The 21,120-nt window shown below is 38.3% G+C and overlaps 1 protein-coding gene across 2 annotated transcripts in view; it reads left to right on the top strand.

The window, feature by feature from the left end:
• Positions 1-21,120, top strand: part of LOC123850732 (regulator of microtubule dynamics protein 2) — an 83,591-nt gene that overhangs the window by 49,327 nt on the left and 13,144 nt on the right. For both annotated transcript variants that reach the window (XM_064572127.1, XM_064572128.1), the window contains exons 6-10: positions 1,708-1,783; positions 2,659-2,736; positions 7,720-7,818; positions 16,978-17,031; positions 17,561-17,641. In XM_064572127.1, the coding sequence (XP_064428197.1) occupies positions 1,708-1,783; positions 2,659-2,736; positions 7,720-7,818; positions 16,978-17,031; positions 17,561-17,641 (388 nt within the window). The remainder of the gene's footprint in view (positions 1-1,707; positions 1,784-2,658; positions 2,737-7,719; positions 7,819-16,977; positions 17,032-17,560; positions 17,642-21,120) is intronic.

Genomic DNA, 21,120 nt, shown 5'->3' on the forward strand with positions numbered 1-21,120 from the left:
ACATTTAACTTAGGGAAAAACAGACAAGAATTTGAATAAAGCATGGAGTTTAGTTAATAATAATGTACTACTATTGGTACATTGTAAAAATTATGTATCAGTATTGTTTGACAGTATTGGTACACTTGTGATAAATGTACTCTAGTAATGTAAGATGTAAACAGTAGGGAAAACCCAATATGGGTATATATATGGGAACTCTCTGTAACATCTTTGCAATCTCAGGCTATTTTAAAATAAAAGCTTATTTTTTTTTAAAAGTGGCCTAAGGTTTTAAGTCCAAATGCGTCAGAAAATGATAATGCCCATAACAAAAATGGGAGAACTTGGGGAAGTAGTTGTATGGAATTTTGCTCCACTTTCTGGAACTCCCCGGGAGGAATGATAGAACAAAATGCCAGAGAGCATTTCAAAAGAACATGGTGAGGCTGGAGGTGACGATAGCAGTTTTACAAGGAAACTCATGAGTCTTTTTCCAGTCATCTTTTCCTACATGCTCGATCTCTGGTGGGTGCAGAGATGTATGTGTAATGTAGTCTGATTATGGAATTTGTGAATAGTAGTATCTCCTAATCTAGTTAAGTTCTCAGATCACTTTTGATAGGTTGGTTTAGTCATCATTCTTGTTTGTACTCTAGCAGATTTGGTTGATTATATAGAAACTGAAAATTCAGAGGTCAAACTAGTCATAACTGAAAAGTGACTGTTTTATTGGTTGTCGTAAGTTGTGTGAATTATGTGATCTTTTGTGTTCAGGAAGGGTCTTACTGTTCCAAATTAAGAAAATCGTTCACTTCATTTTTGTACTTGAAAGTTATGCTTATCTACAGAAATGATTGAGATAAATACCCAAAATTACATCTTTCATTTCAGTTATGACAATGCAAGTAAAAATTAATACTTACTCTTGAAATATTTAGGTAAATGAATATTTTGTCTCAGACAGAAACACTCTGAAATACTCTGGAGATTTTGCACAGACAGAAACATTCTAGATATAAAAAGTAATATATCCCCAGATTTTGGAGTGAGCAAATTGCTGAACAAATATTGCACTCAATTTATGTCAGATAATTATTGATGTAACTTTTGTATTCCCCGTGGGGGGGGGGAAGTAAACAATTAATGGGATGCGCTATTCTAATATGCAGTGTTTCCAAGGAAAGATTGAAGGTCATGGGGAATTTTTCGGGAAAGTATATTCTGAAATTACCTTTGACATTGTTTTAGTCATGATATTTATTTTTGTTTTCAGATGACGTTAAGGGAGGCTGTGAAATTTTTCTTTTTCTTTTTATTGAGGAGGAACAGGGATATCATGATACAATATATTTTTCAATTTATTACTTGTGTGACTAGACTTTTTCAGAGAGCCTCTTTGTGACTTTGCTGTTGATGATGGTGATAGCAGAAGCTCATATTTCTTGGAACTCACTATGTGCCAGGTAGTAGTCTAAACACTTATGTGTTTTGGGTGTTTTGCCCTCACGACATACATATGAGATAGATGGTGTTAGTCTCCCCAGTTATAGGTGAGGAAACTGGCCTCATGTTCATGTCAGATGTTTTTTATTTTTAGGGCCCTTGCATCTATATGACTACTTCTCTCAAATATTAATGAATGCTTTAGAGATATTTTTTAAATGTTACATTTGGTGGTATTTGATTAAAAGTTCACACGCTATCCACTGTTTTTACCCTTTTCAGGTATGCGGTTTTGTGTGGCTATGTATCTGAGTTTGAGGGCTTACAAAACAAAATCAACTATGGACATCGCTTCAAGGTATTTCTTGATATTAAAAATATTTTAATGTAGCTGTATGTTCCCTTAAAAGATATAAATCAAATTATTCAATGAATTAATCTTAAGGAATTTATCTTTTTTATTTAAATGAAGTGACAGTTTTTTCATCATACTGTGTGAAAAAGAATGAAACTATATGGGAGATTGAGGATTATTATTATTCTGGATCTTGACAGAAGTCACATAGTAGATGAGTATTACTTTTTCAAAGACTGAGGATTAGTCTTTTGGTCATGAACTCACCAACATCATCAACATGACTGGAACTAATTAGTTAACACTTCTTGCATATTGATTTGGTGGGAGGAATAGAATCCAATCTAAGACTTAAACTTAACATGATAAGTGAATAAAATAAATAATGTATATGTACATCATTTATAATGTACCTCTAGCTTTGATAGCTCAATATAAATGGTCAGAGTTTGCCTTCCAGCTCCCTATAACAATTATAATAATGTCAGGGGAATAGATTCCTCCACCACCTAGCTCTGCTATTCTTTCCCCCGTTATATCCCCATCACTTGATATTTGCAAACATGCTTCCTAATAGTAAGTATTAGCTAGGCAAGGCATGGGAAGACAAAAATGTCACTCGGATGTTTTCTATTTTTATAGTGACATTTGCCTTTAAATTATCCATAGTTTAATTAAATCATAGTCACAATCTGGTTCTACTTGTGAGCAGTCATTCCTGATAATTGAATTATTGATAAGACTTACTTGTATTAATGATAGGGATTGAGGAGGAGAACCAAACAACAGTGTAAAGCCCCTTTGAACTTACTAGGCATACTTCCATTCAATGCTGCCTGGAATCTGAGTGATGGTATTTGTTTTGGATTTTTTTTCAGGAACATCTAGATAAAGCAATCCAATTTTTACCTGAAGAACCCTTTTTGTATTACCTCAAAGGAAGATACTGTTATACTGTGAGTTGAATGTTTTGATCTATAAATCTTGTTTAAATATACTATGATTACAGGATATATTTCCAATGAACACTTATTCTTTAAGTGTTTTACCTAGTGCCTACTGTAGGGAAAATGATAAAATCAGTACATATTTTATGAGTTTATGATTGATTTGTTTATATACTGTGTTACATACAGTATATGATTTTATATATATGTGTGTGTGTGTATGTGTGTGTGTATATATACACACACATATATATCTGTATTTTTCGCCTGACCACCTCTCTGTTTCCCCTGGCAGCAATCACATGTCCCCTCTGTGCTCTCAGTTGGTGATCAGCCACCTACACACATGTGTACTACTCTTTGTCTTGTGAGAGGACTTTTTCATTTATCAGAGCATGTTGAGCATAAATTATGTGCCCACTGTTCTTGTCTTCAAAGAACTGAGTTTAGAAAGACACATGAAACATATAGAAATAAATCAAGGCAGCTAGCTAGTCTAAGATCCAGTGTCTTAAATGACGTTAGTTTATAGAGAATTAACAGAATGTGAAAATCTATCTTAAGAGATGCATGAAAAATTATTCTGAAGAGAAATGCTATTTCTGAATGAAAAAATTAGCATAAGCAAAAGAAGAAGCTTTTTAATTGAGGTTTGAGGATTAAGAATGGAGAAGGAAGCTCTTTTATTGAACACCTGCTATGTATCAACTGTGTGTCAAATCCTTAAAACATCCCTGTAAGCAGTTTTTATTATGCCAGTTTTAAATATTAGGAATCTGAGTCTTCATTAAGGTAGAAGACCCCTCAAGCTTAAAAACCATTGACCCAACCTCACATGAGTCTGGGGCTTGAATGTACATTATTTGTTTAGGCTTAAAAGAAATAAATCTGGAAAGACCACATCTACATGGAGGTTAAATAACATGCTACTAAACAGTGAATGGATCAACCAAGAAATCAAAGAAGAAATAAAAAAACACATGGAGACAAATGAAAATGAAAACACAATAATCCAAAATCTTTGAGATGCAGCAGAAGTGATTCTAAGAGGGAAGTGTATAGCAACACAGGCCTACCTCCAGAAACAAGAAAAATCTCAAACAACCTAAGCTTACACCTAAAAGAGCTAGAAAAAAGAAGAACAAAACCCAAATACAGCAGAAGGAAGGAAATAATGATTAGAGCAGAAATAAATGATATTGAGACTAAAAAAAAAATAGAATGGATCAATGATATCAGGATTGGTTCTTTGAACAGATAAACAAAATTGATAAATCTCTAGCTAGACTCATCCAAAAAAAAAAAAAAAAAAGGACTCAAATAAACAAAATCAGAAACAAAAAAAGGAGAAATAACAACTGACCCCACAGAAAAAGGATTATAAGAGAATATTGTGAAAAATTATATGCCAACAAACTGGACAACCTAGAAGAAATGGATAAATTCCTAGAAACATAAAACTTACTGAAACTGAAACAGGAAGAAATAGAAAATTTGAACGGACCAATTACCAGCAATGAAATTGAATCAGTAATCAAAAAACTCCCAACAAAAAAAGTCCAGATGTCTTCACAGGTGAATTCTATCATATATTTAAAGAAGAGCTAATACCTGTTCTTCTCAAACTTTTCTAAAAAATAGCACAGGAAGGAAAACCGAATTCATTCTAATAGGTAAGCATTATCCTGATTCCAAAACCAGTTAAAGACACAACAACAAAAAAGAAGTACAGGCCAATATCTCTGATGAACATAGATGCAGAAATCCTCAACAAAATATTAGCAAGACAAATCCAACAATACATTCAAAAAATCATATTCACCATGATCAGTGGGATTTATTCCTGGAATGCAAGGGTGGTTCAGCATTTGCAAATCAATCAGTGTGATACATCACATTATTAAGAGAAAGGATAAAAACCATATGATCATTTCAATAGATGCAGAAAAAGCATTTGACAGAGTACAATATCCATTCATGATAAAAACCCTCAACAAAGTTGGTTTAGAGGGAACATACCTCAACATAATAAAGGCCTTATATGAAAAATCCACAGCTAATGTTTTATACTCAATGGTGAAAAACAGAGCTTTTCCCCTAAGATCAGGAACAAGACAGGGATGCCCATTCTCACTACTTTTATTCAACAAAGTACTGTAAGTCCTAGCCACAGCAATCAGATAACGGGAAGAAATAAAAGGTTTCCAAATTGGTAAGGAAGAAGTAAAAAATTTCACTATTCACAGATGAGATGATACTATATACAGAAAACCCTAAGGACTCCACCAAAAAACTACTAGCACTCATAAATGAATTCAGTAAGATCATAGGATACAAAATCCCCATGTATAGAAATCTGTTGCATTTCTAAAAAGCAGAAAGAGATATTAAGAAAACAATCCCATTTATAATCACAAAAATAATAAAATACCTAAGAATAAACTTAACCAAAGAGGTAAAAAGACCTGTACTCTGAAAACTATAAAAAATTGATGAAAGAAATTAAAGATGACCCAAAGAAATAGGAAGACATTCCATGCTTATGGATTGAAAGAACAAATACTGTCAAACTGTCTATACTACCCAAAGCAATCTATAGACTTAATGCAATCCCTAGCAAAGTACCAACAGCATTTTTCACAGAACTAGAACAAACAATCCTAAAATTTGTATGGAACCACCCAAATAGCCAAAGCAATCTTGAAAAAGGAAACCAAGATTGGCAGTATCACAATTCCAGGTTTCAAGTTATATTACAAAGCTGTATTAAACAAAACAGTATGTTACTCACACAAAAATAGATGCATAGATCAATAGAACAGAATAGAAAGCCCAGAAGCAAACCCACAATTACTTGGTCAATTAATCTTCGACAAAGGGAGACAAGAATATACAATGGGAAAAAGAGTCTCTTCAACAAATGATATTGGGAAAACTGAACAGCTACATGCAAAAGAATGAAACTGGACCACTTTCTTACATCATATACCACAAAAACTCAAAATGGACTAAAGACCTAAATATGAGGCCTGAAACCATAAAAATCCTAGCAGGGAGCACAGATAGTAATTTCTCTGACATTGGCCATAACAATATCTTTCTAGATGTGTCTCCTGAGGCAAAGAAAACAGAAGCAAAAATAAACTATTGGATCTACATCAAAATAAAAAGTTTCTGCATAGGGAAGGAACCAACCAACAAAACTAAAAGACAACCTACTGAATGGGGAAGGTATTTGCAAATAACATATCCAATAAAGGGCTCATGTCTAAAATACATAAAGAACTGATACAACCCAACACTCAAAACCAAATAATCCAATTTAAAATGGGCAGAAGACATGAACAGACATGTCTCCAAAGAAGAAATACAGATGGCCAGGGCACCTGGGTGGCTCAGTCATTAAGCATCTGCCTTCAGCTCAGATCATGGTCCCAGGGTCCTGGGATCAAGCCCCACAATGGGCTCCCTGTGCAGTGGGGAGCCTGCTTCTCCCTCTCCCACTCCCCCTGCTTGTGCTCCTGCTCTCACTATCTCTGTCTGTCAAATAAATAAATAAAATCTTAAAAAAAAAAAAAGAGAGAGATACAGATGGCCAACAGACACATTTGGAAAGATGCTCAACATCACTCATCATCATGGAAATACAAATCAAAATCACAATGGGATATCTCGTCTCTCATTGTGAGATACCTCACATCTATTAGAATGGCTAAAATCAAAAACACAAGAAATAACAAGTGTTGGCGAGGATGTAGAGAAATAGGTGCCCTCATGCACTATTGGTGGGAATGCAAACTGGTGCAGACACTGAAGATAGTACAGAGGTTCCTCAAAAAATTAAAAATAGAACTACCCTATGATCTAGTAATTGCACTACTCAGTACCCAAAGAATACAAAAACTTTAATTCAAAGGGATACATGCACCTCAATGTTTATTGTAACATATTTTCAATAGCCAAATTATGGAAGCAACCTAAGTGTCCATCAATAGATGAATAGATAAAGAAGTGGTATATTATACCACATAATGGAATATTATTCAACCATAAAAAAGAATGAAATTTTGCGATTTGCAGCAACATGGACCTAGACTATAATGCTAAGCGAAATAAGTTAGTCAGAGAAAGACGAATACCATATGATTTCACTCATATGTGGAATTTAAGAAACAAAACAAATGAACAAGGGAACTAAAAAGAGACAAACCAAAAAGCAGACTCTTAACTACAGAGAACAAATAGATGGTTATCAGAAGTGAGGTGGGTGAAATAGATGAAGGGGATGAAGAGTACACTTCTATTGTAGAGCACTGAGTAATATATGGAATTGTTGAATCACTATATCGTACACCTGAAAAGAATAAAACACTGTATGTTAACTATACTGGAATTAAAATGGGGGATAAAAGGAAGCAAAAAATAAATGATAATATGAAATTTAATTTTGGTGGTTGCTGGTTAAAAAAATTTTCTCCTGGATTGTAAATATGTATACTGGGCCCTCACTCTATACTCCCTCTGGGTTAAGAATCCTTCTTCTATTTACACTTCTGAGATGCTGTGTTCTGGGTCAGGTTGGCAGGAAGGAAGCAAAGTTGGGGTCTCCTCCACTCTGTGCAAAGAAACTCTGTGCAAAGAAATACTGTGTGGTCATCTCAGAATCTTGAATCACATAAACAAACAGGATCAGCATTATTCCCCATCCCTTTCTCTGATTGAACACAAATCTTATCATGAGTATTTCAGATTGATTTGGTAACCAGTGCTTTTAGAGCTCATAGTTTATTAGAACTATAAAAAAAGGAAGGTAAAATATTAATACCATAAAGATGACCTCTGTCATGTATATTATGTATGGATATGTTTATATTTATATATTCTATGCATATACATACATATACACCTACACACACACGTCTAATTGAGGAGAGATGATTCTTTCAAAAGGGGAACCACTTTCTAAGAATGATGTCGCCTCCATGTTTGCAGGTCTCAAAACTGAGCTGGATTGAGAAAAAAATGGCTGCTACTCTGTTTGGAAAAATACCATCCTCAACTGTAGAAGAAGCTTTGCAAAATTTCCTTAAGGTATATTTTGTCTGTCTGTTATTTTAGTATCTAACTGGCTACTACCTGCACCAATCCCTCCTACCCTTCTCCGTGTGTAGATCTCTAACACAAGCCCCGGGTTGAATCCTAGTTTTGGCGTGTCCAGACTGCTTCCCCGAGCAGCTAGTTATGCCCTAGGTCCCATGTGCACAGCCCTTGCTACCAAATCCAAGAGCAGCTCTCCAGGTTGTGTGAGTATGTGCAAAAGCATTCATGCCCTGATTATTAGACTTGTTCCCCAGTAGTCCCAATTAGCCTAATATAGAAGCAGTTTGATCTTGAAGAACTAAAAGATACCAAAAGGGAGAGTTATATTTTAAAAGCCATTCCATAAGTTGCAGACAGTTCTATGGAACATGGGCATCAGACCAAACCAGTATTTTCATTCCTATCTTAAAATGTATAATTGCTAGGCTAATAAAACTCTAAACAGTAATAATGTATGTGTGCATATAATCAACTTCCTGATGGGCTAATCTCTTTATCTTTCTCTGGAAGCAATTATAGAATCTTATAGACACTAAGATGTCTTTTCTGTAACAATATAGACAAAATCAGGCTCTAAACTGTATTGTCCAACATATTATACATGCTCATACTTTTTTGTTGTATCTCAGGGTTTGATTTTGTAGAACTAAGAGGGAATTTAAAGAACATATATTCTAAGAGCGGAAATAGGTTTCATTGCACTTTCCATTTCTGAACAAATGAATGGTTAGCAGCTACCTACAATGCCCTGTGGAAAAAATAATTGTTCTGAGATCAAGCATGAGCCCAGTGGAAAAGATTGCAGGATGTAAAAGCACAGGGGCCAGACATGTCTTATTTTTTATTTAACGTGATCTTTTTTATTTTATAAAAAGGAAATCAAGACCTCAGGAACTTAATTTTTTCTAGTGTCACACAATGGCAGACCGAAGATATGCATGTAGTCCAAGACTGTATCATCACCATTTCATCACCTTTTATCTACCACTGAGAATTAGTTCTTTCATTTTACATTTTATAAGAATATAGATCATGGTATATTTAAGATAGTTCATAGATGGTGCTAAGCTAATTAGGAAAAATGTCATTTGGACTTGAAACTCATTTCTTCATAGTATCAAAGTTATAAATGGGAGCTCAGGTTTTCAGGATGTTACACAGAAGTTCTTAAGGTGCTAATGTACCTGAAATATTAGCCAGATAAGATAAAAAATGATCAGAGGCCCAGTATTGTAGAGGTAAGGATTGCAACCTCTAGAACCAGACCACCTGGTTAAATCTCAGTTCTGCTGCTTACCAACTGATTAACATTGGACAAGTTTCTGTTTTTTTAATTTAATTTTATTATGTTATCTTAATAACACCCAGTGCTCCATTCAGTACATGCCCTCCTTAATACCCATCACCAGGCTAACCCATCCCCCCACCCCCGCCCCTCTAAAACCCTCGTTTATTTCTCAGAAATCCATAGTCTCTCATAGTTCGTCTCCCCCTCTGATTCCCCCCCTTCATTTTTCCCTTCCTACTGTCTTCTTTTTTTTTTTTTAACATATAATGTATTATTTGTTTCAGAGGTACAGGTCTGTGATTCATCAGTCTTACACAATTCACAGTGCTCACCATAGCACATACCCTCCCCAATGTCCATCACCCAGCCACCCCATCCCTCCCATCCCCCCACCACTCTAGTAACCCTCAGTTTGTTTCCTGAGATTAAGAATTCCTCATATCAGTGAGATCATATGATACTTGTCTTTCTCTGATTCACTTGTTTCACTTAGCATAATACCCTCTAGTTCCATCCACATCGTTGCAAATGGCAAGATTTCATTTTCTGTTTTTTTGATGGCTGCATAATATCCCATTGTATATATATACCACATCTTCTTTATCCATTCATCTGTTGATGGACATCTTGGCTCTTTCCACAGTTTGGCTATTGTGGACATTGCTGCTATAAACATTGGGGTGCACGTACCCCTTCAGATCACTACATTTGTATCTTTGGGGTAAATACCCAGTAGAGCAATTGCTGGGTCATAGGGTAGCTCTATTTTCAACTTTTTGAGGAACCTCCATATTGTTTTCCAGAGTGGCTGTCATTTCCTGACTTGTTAATTTTAGCCATTCTAACTGACCTCATTGAGGTTTTGATTTGGATTTCCCTGATGCCGAGCAATGTTGAGCACTTTTTCATGTGTCTGTTGGCCATTTGGATGTCTTCTTTGGAAAAATGTCTGTTCATGTCTTCTGCCCATTTCTTGATTGTGTTATTTGTTCTGTGGGGGTTGAGTTTGATAAGTTCTTTATAGATTTTGGATACTAGCCCTTTATCTGACATGTCATTTGCAAATATCTTCTCCCATTCTGGCAGTTGTCTTTTGGTTTTGTTGACTGTTTCCTTTGCTGTGCAAAAGCTTTTTATCTTGATGGAGTCCCAATAGTTCATTTTTGCCCTTGCTTCCCTTGCCTTTGGCGATGTTTCTAGGAAGAAGTTGCTGCGGCTGAGGTCAAAGAGGTTGCTGCCTGTGTTCTCCTCTAGGATTTTGATGGATTCCTGTCTCACATTTAGGTCTTTCATCCATTTTGAGTCTACTTTTGTGTGTGGTGTAAGGAAATGGCCCAGTTTTATTCTTCTGCATGTGGCTGTCCAATTTTCCCAACACCATTTGTTGAAGAGACTGTCTTTTTTCCATTGGACATTCTTTCCTGCTTTGTCGAAGATTAGTTGACCATAGAGTTGAGGGTCTATTTCTGGGCTCTCTGTTCTGTTCCATTGATCTATGTGTCTGTTTTTGTGCCAATACCATACTGTTTTGATGATTACAGCTTTGTAATAGAGCTTGAAGTCCGGAATTGTGATGCCACCAGCTTTACTTTTCTTTTTCAACATTCTTCTGGCTATTTGGGGTCGTTTCTGGTTCCATACAAATTTTAGGATTATTTGTTCCATTTCTTTGAAAAAAGTGGATGGTATTTTGATAAGGATTGCATTAAATGTGTAGATTGCTCTAGGTAGCATTGACATCTTCACAATATTTGTTCTTCCAATCCATGAGCATGAAACGTTTTTCCATTTCTTTGTGTCTTCCTCAATTTCTTTCATGAGTATTCTATAGTTTCTGAGTACAGATTCTTTGCCTCTTTGGTTAGATTTATTCCTAGGTATCTTATGGTTTTGGGTGCAATTGTAAATGGGATCGATTCCTTAATTTCTCTTTCTTGTGTCTTGTTGTTGGTGTATAGAAATGCAACTGATTTCCGTGCATTGATTTTATATCCTGCCACTTTACTGAATTCCTGTATGAGTTCCAGCAGTTTTGGGGTGGAGTCTTTTGGGTTTTCCACGTAAAGTATCATATCATCTGCAAAGAGTGAGAGTTTGACTTCTCCTTTGCCAATTCGGATGCCTTTGATTTCTTTTTGTTGTCCGATTGCTGTGGCTAGGACTTCTAATACTATGTTGAATAGCAGTGGTGATAGTGGACATCCCTGCCGTGTTCCTGACCTTAGGAGAAAAGCTCTGTTTTTCCCCCATTGAGAATGATATTTGCTGTGGGTTTTTCATAGATGGCTTTTATGATACTGAGGTATGTACCCTCTATCCCTACAGTGTGAAGAGTTTTAATCAAGAAAGGATGCTGTACTTTGTCAAATGCTTTTTCTGCATCTACTGAGAGGATCATATGGTTCTTGTTCTTTCTTTAATTAATGTATCACATTGATTGATTTACAGATGTTGAACCAACCTTGCAGCCCAGGGATAAATCCCACTTGGTCATGGTGAATAATCCTTTTAATGTACTGTTGGATCCTATTGGCTAGTATTTTGGTGAGAATTTTCACATCCATGTTCATCAGGGATATTGGTCTGTAATTCTCCTTTTTGATGGGGTCTTTGTCTGGTTTTGGGATCAAGGTAATGCTGGCCTCATAAAATGAGTTTGGAAGTTTTCCTTCCATTTCCATTTTTTGGAACAGTTTCAGAAGAATAGGTATTAATTCTTCTTTAAATGGTATTTGGTAGAATATCCCTGGGAAGGCATCTGGCCCTGGGCTCTTGTTTGTTGGGAGATGTTTGATTACTGCTTCAATTTCCTTAGTGGTTATGGGTCTGATCAGGTTTTCTATTTCTTCCTGGTTCAGTTTTGGTAGTTTATACATCTCTAGGAATGCATCCATTTCTTCCAGATTATCTAATTGGCTGGCATATAGTTGCTCATAATATGTTCTTATAATTGTTTGTATTTCTTTGGTGTTGGTTGTGATCTCTCCTCTTTCATTCATGATTTTATTTATTTGGGTCATTTTTCTTTTTGATAAGTCTGGCCAGGGGGTTATCAATCTAATTAATTCTTTCAGAGAACCAGCTCCTAGTTTTGTTGATCTGTTCTACTGTTCTTTTGGTATCTATTTCATTGATTTCTACTTTGATCTTTATTATTTCTCTTCTCCTGCTGGGTTTAGGCTTTATTTGCTGTTCTTTCTCCAGCTCCTTTAGATGTAGGGTTAGGTTGTGTATTTGAGACCTTTCTTGTTTCTTGAGAAAGGCTTATATTGCTATATACTTTCCTCTTAGGACCACCTTTGCTGCATCCCAAAGATTTTGAACAGTTGTGTTTTCATTTTCATTTGTTTCCATGAATTTTTTAAATTTTTCTTTAATTTCCTGGTTGACTCATTCATTCTTTAGTAGGATGCTCTTTAGCCTCCATGTATTTGAGTTCTTTCCAAATTTCTTCTTGTGATTGAGTTCTAGTTTCAAAGCATTTTGGTCCGGAAATATGCAGGGAATGATCCCAATCTTTTGATACAGGTTGAGACCTGATTTGTGACCTAGACTGTGATCTATTCTGGAGAATGTTCCACGGGCACTAGAGAAGAATGTGTATTCTGTTGCTTTGGGTTGGAATGTTCTGAATATACCTGTGAAGTCCATTTGGTCCAGTATGTCATTTGAAGCCTTTATTTCCTTGTTGATCTTTTGCTTAGATGATTTGTCCATTTCAGTGAGGCGGGGTGTTAAAGCGTTGGACAGGACAAGTTTCTTAACCTCTCTCTCAATTTAATCAATGACATGGAGATAATAGTACCTGACTCATAGTGTTGTCAAGATTCAATAAGTTAATACAAGGAAATTGCTTAGTGAGTGCCCATCACCTAGTAAGCTCAATAAAAGTTCACAGAATTTTAACTCCATTAAATTGTAAACATGCTGGCAAACCATCTTGGGGACCTCTCCATTCAGCATGACTTAGATTCTGTCTGAAAATGCATTTTGTGGTGTTTGTTGAGGGAGTGAGAAGGCATCAAGAAAGCCTCCCCCTGTACTGACTGCCACAGCTAAGAGTCCTTAGGAGCCCAGGGTGCTAAGGGCGAAGGCTGGGGAGTACGTAAGAAAACTGGGAGGTGGAGGGGAAGGAACTTGGCTCCCACACTCAAGGGGAGTCTGCAACCCTTGGTCCCAGCAGGAGGTTGTGGTTTTGGACCCGACTCCTGTCTCCAACTCTTTCCCTCCAAAGAGTGTTCACAGGGGCCAGGAATGTGTCCCCAGGCCATCCAGCTCAGTTCTGTAGTGATCCAGAGCACTGGCTTTAGAATCAGTTTGAGACCTGAGCCTTTTCCTGTCTATATGACCTAGCCATGTTTCTTTATTTCTCCTAATCTTAAATTCTTCATCTGTAAAGCAGGCATAATAATACCTACTTTATATGGTTTTTGTGAAGATACATAAAATAATACATGTAATTTTCTTAGCCCAGGGCCTAGCACATAAAGTACTCTAACTAAAAGTAAATGTTAGCTGCTATTATTTTGCTCTTATAACTGGTGAAATCTGATCCTCCACAGCATCACAGCATCTGGGAATGTGGTTTTAGACAGGAGTCATCTGTGAATCCCCTGTGGGAATTCTTTCAAACTATTGTATGCTTCCCACCTCATCCAAAATTCTGGCATGATTCCCTCCGGCAATGGTTCTCAACTTTAGGTATACATTAGCATCATCTGGAGAGCTTTAAAAAATGCCAGCCCTGGCCACCACCCAGACTAATTATTTCAGAATCTTTAAATATATTAAGGTATAGTTTATATACAATAAAATGCACCCATTTTAAGGATACAGTTCACTGAAGTTTGACAAATTTATATACTCATGTAACCACCACCATTTTAAGATATAGAACATTTCCATCACCCTCAAGAGTTATCTTTGCCCCTTTGCTGTCAATTTCCCTCACCTTCTGCCCCTGGCAACCACTGATCTGCTTTCTGTCACTATAGATTAGTTTAGCCTATTCTATAATTTTATATAAATGGGATCATAGAGCTTGTATTTTGTGTGTATCTGGCTTCCTTTGCTCAATGCAATGTTTTGAGATTCACTCATTTTATTGGTGTATCAGCAGTTCCTTTTTACTGCCTAGTAATATTCCATTTCATGGATATACCGCAGTCTACTTATGCATTTGCCTATTGGTAGACATTAGAGTTGTGTCCAGTGGGCTGTTGGAGTTATTATGAATAAAGCTTCTATGAACATTCATATGCAAGCTTTTATGTAGACATGTTGTAAATTTTCTTCGGTAAGTTACCTGGGAATGGACTTGGGTCATAAGGGAAGTATTTTAAAAGCTTGATCAGCATTTTTAAAGCTCTCAAAGCTCTTCCTGTGCAGCCAATGGCATGGTAGAGATCCCAGTGCCTTGAGTGTGTGTAGAAGGATAACAGGTGTAGCAGTGTTGGGAGATCGGTGGCCCTGGTGTCCCCCCACTGTTTGCAACATATGATCCCTGGATCCCCCTTAGTGGTTTTACCACCTGCAGAGCCTTCATCTATGTCCTGATATGATGGAGGGCTGCTGCTTGAGGTTATGAGATGTTCTTAAAACAATGCTAATTTATTCAGTAATGTTTATTAAGCACATACCTGGTAACACAATGTCAAATACAGGGAATACAGAAATGGTCAACACAGCTCCTGCCTCCAGGGAACTTGTACAGCCATGACCAATTTAACAACTACAATATTCTCCACCCTATATTATTATAGAGTGTTCTAAGAGCCTAGCTAGAAACTGCTGCCTAACTAGAACATTCTACTGAGCAACACTACCTTCCTTGTTATTCAGGTAAGCCCTTTGGTAAAAAGTCAGAATCTGCTCCATTTTAGGAAGTTGGTATTGTGAGTAGCCTATGTTCCTTTGGCTTCTTCTTTTTTTTAACCATGAGCACAAAAGGAGATATTCTAATTTATAGTTATTATAGTTAATTAAATATAAGTGCTAAGGTGTGTATGCAGAATTAAAATGCCAACTTTAAAAAAATAAGAGGCTGCTTGTGCTCAGCAAGTTCTCCAGACAGGATTTGAAAAGAACTGGGCAACTGTTGGACATAGAAGAAGGTACAATTGAACAAAGTTTAATTGAGGTCTTCCTTATTAGAGTGATTTGAGAAATGCACTTAGTAGACTGAAAGAGTTGAGATGGAAATAACTGGACAAGAGAGAAGCAACAGAACCAGAATCCATCAGCACTGTGGATGGCTCTCTAGGCTTTTCAAGGCTCTGGCTAGGACTGGACTTGACAATGTCCTTCCATCTGTTGGCAGCCTTGCAGTCTCACTAACAGGTTCTTGGCCAGATCCACACAGTGTTCATCTATTTGGTCCTAAAGAGTTACACCCAATCTGGCTCCCCAGCCCAAGAGACTTTCTTCTCCTCCTCCTCCTAGGACCTTTGCCTTTGGATTTTATAGAGAGTAAATGTCCTTTACCAAAGATGTGCACTCCTCAGCACAGGAGTGCCTAGGTCTTAGATTTCCCTCCATTAGTATCCATCTTTAAAATGTATGTATCCTTTTACTCAGCAATTCAACTTCTAGGAATCTCTTCTACAGACATAATCACACGTGCACAAGCATATAGGAGCAAATATATTCATCAGCCATTATTAGTAAGAGTAAAAAAATGTCTAATAGAGAATTCTTAATTTAATTATGGCATCTGTGCAGTATGAAATACAGCTCTTAAGAACAATGAGGTAGATCTGTGTATGCTGACGCAAAAATGTATCTGTGGTGTGTTGTGGGAAAAAAAGTTTTGGACCAATATGTAGAAATGGTCCCATATTAATTTTTTTTTCAAAAGCGAATTTTTTTTATTTGTGTATACTTGTTAAAGGTCTGGTGGGATGCATGTCAAACCATTGATCATGCTTACCCCTGGAGAATGAGATTGAAATCGAAAATAAAATTAGAACAAAGAAACTATCACTTTTTAATTTTGGAAATGTCCGTATTATTTGTACCTTGTAAAATAAACATATCTTTGTAAATTTTTTAAAGTAACCTTCTCTTGGGTTCTGCATCTCTCTGGGTTGGGTTCTGGAGTCAGACTGGGAGCTTATATTTGCATAGGCCCTTACAACTGCAGAAGATGACTCTGACAGAAGATTGACTTAGGTTCTAAGAAGTGCTTTCTAGTAGCAATGCCAGATGCCTGAAAAAAATTCTTATTCACCAGAGATATAGAAAGGGAACTGATGCATAAGAGTTTAGTAGATGAGGAGTAAAGTGCCTGCATAATACCCACTTATTAAAATCTGCGAGTAGGTCTGCTACTTGGAGTGGTTGTTTCACGGGTCAGTATTTGCTTTAAAAACACTTGATGCAATGGACTTCGGATATGATTCAATTCATGGGATGTGTTGAAATCCTAAGAAATCAAATATTAATGCAATGGAGGATGCTTGTCATGGGATACCAGTCATCCTCTCCTCATTTCCTAAATAGATTGTGAATTGGATAGGACTTGTCCTGGGAGATGTATTACCAATTGTTTTTGTTCTTGAAAGGAAAAAAAGAGAAAGGATAGGTTGTACAAAGGAATCCCGAAATCTCAAAGCATCGCATTGTTTCGTAAGCTTTATGAACATAATAATAACTTGATTTTAATAGATAATCTCAAAAGTTCTATTTCCACTCAGAGGATACTTGAACGGATAAAATGATTCTGATGTAACACAATCAACCTAAATTTTTAGGACAATTTGGTTAGTATTTGATTTATTGAAATATGTCCTCTTTATTGGTGGTGGTGGTGGTTGTTTTAATATTGTCCCATTATTCTCTTTTCTGTTTTCTCTTAAAATCAGGTTGAAGAACTACACCCTGGTTTTTCTAAGTCCAATTACTTGTTCTTGGCCAAGGTGAGGAAGACCACTGTTTTGGGTTGTTGTTTTTTTTTAATATTTTATTTATTGGGGCGCCTGGGTGGCTCAGATGGTGGAGCACCTGCCTTCGGTTCAGGTCGTGATCTCCAGGTCTTGGGATTGAGCCCCATGTCAGGCTCCCAGCTTAGCGGGGAGCCTGCTTCTCCCTCTCCTTCTGCCTCTCCCCCTGCTTGTACGCTCTCTCTGTCTCTCTCTCAAATGAATAAATAAAATCTTTAAAAATATATAATTTTTATGTATTTTTTGAGAGAAAGAGAGAGAGTGCAAGCGGGGTGAGGGGCAGAGGGAGAGAGAGAATCTCAAGCAGACTCTGCACTGAGCGGGGAGCCCTACTTGGGGCTCGATCCCGTGACCCTGAGATCATGATTTGAGCTGAAACCAAGAGTCAGACGCTTAACCAACTGAGCCACCCAGGCACCCCAGGAAGACCACTGTTTTAAGATCACTTTGAGTCCATTACATAAAAATGTGCTTGCCTTTCATATTGACTATTTTTCATTTCTAGTGTTACATCGATCTTGAACAAACAGATGACGCTATGAAGTTTTGTAATTTGGCAGTGTTGCTTCCTTGTGTTACCAAAGAGGTAAGTCCCAACAGTGACAATGAGGGCTGTTATTTTATTAGTCCTTTTCTGGCTTCAAAGATAGCTTAGAAACGTCTGGATTTTTCTTCCATACTAAAACTTTGGATTTAACATGTAGTATGAAGTTTTTAAAATTGCTTCAGGTAACCCTTCACCAGCAGACTCCCTGTATCTTTCAGGGACACACAAATCATGGGCTAGCAGTTAAAACATCCTAATGCTTGTTAAGGGATTAGGCTAAACCCCGCTGGGGGAAGGAAGGAGGGCAGCCTAATTCTGGGGAGCTGATGATGATGAAGCTGTGATAGGCAGCAGACAAGTAAGCAGGCTGCCCACCTTGGAGCGAGAGAACTGTCCACGTGGCTGCGATCTTCAGGCCTAGCTCGCAGCAGGGGAGGGCTATCCTCTAGCAGGAAGAAGATTAAAAATAACGTATTAGCATTTTCTCAGTCTTTGAACACCTACCACTAATAAAGAAGAAACTATCGCATTGCTTCTTGCCCTTTTGTTCACTAATTCAGGGTTCTGGAAGTACTCTGTTTTAGGAATTTCAGAGTTAACAGTCCAGCCTACGTTCCTGTGAGCTATATATTGGTATTGTGGGAACAAAAGAAAATAGATAAATGTTTTCCTTCTCCCTTCTCATACCACCAAACATTAGCATCCTCTGAATCACAGCTAAAAGAAATGCCTCAAGGGGCGCCTACGTGGCTCAGTCAGTTAAGCGTCTGACTCTTGATCTCAGCTCAGGTCTTGATCTGAGGGTCGTGAGTTCAAGCCCCACGTTGGGCTCTGTACTGGGTATGGAGCCTACATTTAAAAAAAGAAAAAGAAAACAAATGCTGCCTCAGAAATAAGAATCCCTCTTCTTCTCTGTTGGAGCAACACTGGCTCCGATGTTTGTGATCTCAAATATAAGCATGTAAGGCATGCCCACAGCCCTCTAGAATAGCCCACAGCCCTCTATAGCCTAGAATATAAGTTATATATCCAAATAACTATAGGTCAGGGTGGAAAGCCTGAAGTGCTAAGAGAGGTACAAATAATTGGTTATGGAAATAGTGAAGATGGAAATTATTTTCACCTAGAAGAGATTAAGTAGCATCAGAGGTGGGTTTTGATGACATGGAGGTGTGAGTGAAGCACATCACAGATCATGAACAAAGGCGCGGTGGTGGAAAAGCGAAGATTTGTGTGCTTGGAGGGAAGGGGGTGTTCAGGACAGTCATGGGAAATATGGATGATGGAGAAGGGGAACAAGACCTTCCTGGAGCTTCAGGGTTCGGGAGGGCCGTGTCTGTAGACAGGGCTGGCCAGCCTCCCCCGGGCCTTCCCAGCAACTGCCAGCACTAGGTCTCGGATGGCTTCTAGATGTGGGCTTTCCTATGAGGTTGGTTGTCCTTCTCCCTCAGATCCCTCGGTGGGTTCCGTTGGTCAGTTCTGAGCTCAACAGCACAGACTCAGTAGCAGCACTTCCCCACGGAAGACACTTGATGTAATTTTGGGGGCAGAAAAACAGATTTTGTACCTCTGGCTGCCTGCTCCATATCGGTCATGGGGACCCTACCATCTTTCCCATCTCTCCTGAACGATGTCACTTAGGTTACATGCAGTCATCTTAAACTGAGTATCTATGTATTCTTATTAGAATTTGAGATTAGACTACAGTATGATAATGAAGTTTAATACCTGGTGTGACATGCGAACATTTGGGCACGGAATTTAGTGCTCTCACACAAGGGCTAAATATCGATGACCCCCAAGGTTTGGTCCTTGGTCCCTAAATCTCCCCTCTCCTCTCCCCTTTCCTCCTCCCTACCCCACAAGCCTGTTGTCCATGACTTCAAATGCTATCTCCCTGCCGGGAGTCCTCAAATTTATATCTTTAGACCTCCCTTCTGAGCTCTAGACCTGATTGTCCACCTTCCCATGTGCCATCTCTACCTGGATGTTTCAGAGACATCTCAAGCTTAACTCGTCATCAGGCCTTTGGATCTGTTCCTCTCCATCTTCCCATCTACTAAACAGCACGTTCATTCATCAATTAGGAACGCTGGGAATCATCCTTGACCCCTCCTTCTACCTCGGCCCCCAACCCAGACACCCACCCAGCCCCCAAGTTCTCAGAATTCCTCTTCTAAAACATGCCATGAGCCACCCAACGGACCTCTCGTTCCGCTGCCACCACTCCAAACAGGAAACCACCCGAGTTCACCCAAACTGCGCTGTGGGAGCCTCCCACTGGCCCCACAGCTTTCTTCCTCCCTCCAGGTCATTCTTGGCTCTCCATAGCAACTGAGGCAACAGATTAAACAAACCTCAATCTGTCCCTCCCCCTACTTGAGAGTCCTAAGTATGTAGCATGTCCTTCACGGCTCTGATGCATGTTCTCCACTCTCCTCACCTCTGCACCATGCTCTTCCCTGCCTCACACCATCAGGCCCTGTTGTTGCCTCTTCTGGAAACACTCCCACCCAAGTCCTCCAGCCCCTTCACCACCTCTATTCCCACTCACCCTTTAAGCCTCACCACAAATGTCATTTCCTTAGGAAAGACTTCCTTGATGCTCCCAGGCAAGAAAGTACTTTGTGCTTTTCCTTCAAGTCATTGAGCAGGGCTGTGGTTGCCTCGTTATGTGTGTGATTGTTCCACAAGAATCTCGGCTAGGTGGGTCTCATCCATACCTCTATTCCTAGTGCCAGGTGCCATGCCTGGCATATAATAAGCACTCATGAGTCCTGGTAGGAAGAATCAGAAGACTAATAGCACGCAAATAAAAATACTAGTGCTAATAGTGCTAATAAGTAGGACTGGATATGAATGTAACTAAGAGAGCTGGGCCCTGTGGAAATACTTATGTAATAAGCAAAATAGCATTAATGAATATTTCCCATGTTACTTTTTTTTTTTTCCAGTGATGTTTCCATTCGTATTTTCTAGGAGGTTTGGTTTTGTTTTGTTTTTTTCAAGGAATTAAATGTACTGTCAGGAATATCTCCATTTCTTTTTCAGTTAGCAAATAAGCTGAGGAGAGTAATCTGTAGTACCCCTTATCTCTGTAAGGTTTTCCTGATGGAAATATGCCTCATTAGTGATTCTGCTGACCCGTCTATTAATTTCCAAAATGTCCAGCAGAGCCACTCATTACAGTGACGGCCACCAGGCCATTGGCACGCTCTCCCTCACGTGAACTTGCCTGACCTGTGTAACTGCTTCCTGGCCATTTTGTCACTTGTGACCTGTCTTCCGTCCCTTTCAGGGAGTACTAACTCATCACACTGCACTCAATATTGGGAATGTCAGCCCTTGGGCTCTAGGGCCCAGATTCATGCATGTGAGCAGCTTTATATTCCCAGAACTTGAAACTACAGTATTTTATTATTCATGTGGACTTTTCTTGACCCCAGGGAGGTAATCTCAGGTCCTGAGAAACATTCTGTTTTTAAAAAAAACACAAAACCAAACCAGGATTCCTATGT

The sequence above is a fragment of the Mirounga angustirostris genome, unplaced genomic scaffold, assembly GCF_029215605.1.
Source record: "Mirounga angustirostris isolate CCGP_5_RB_7025 unplaced genomic scaffold, mMirAng1.0.hap1 SCAF_10, whole genome shotgun sequence".
NCBI lineage: Eukaryota > Metazoa > Chordata > Mammalia > Carnivora > Phocidae > Mirounga > Mirounga angustirostris.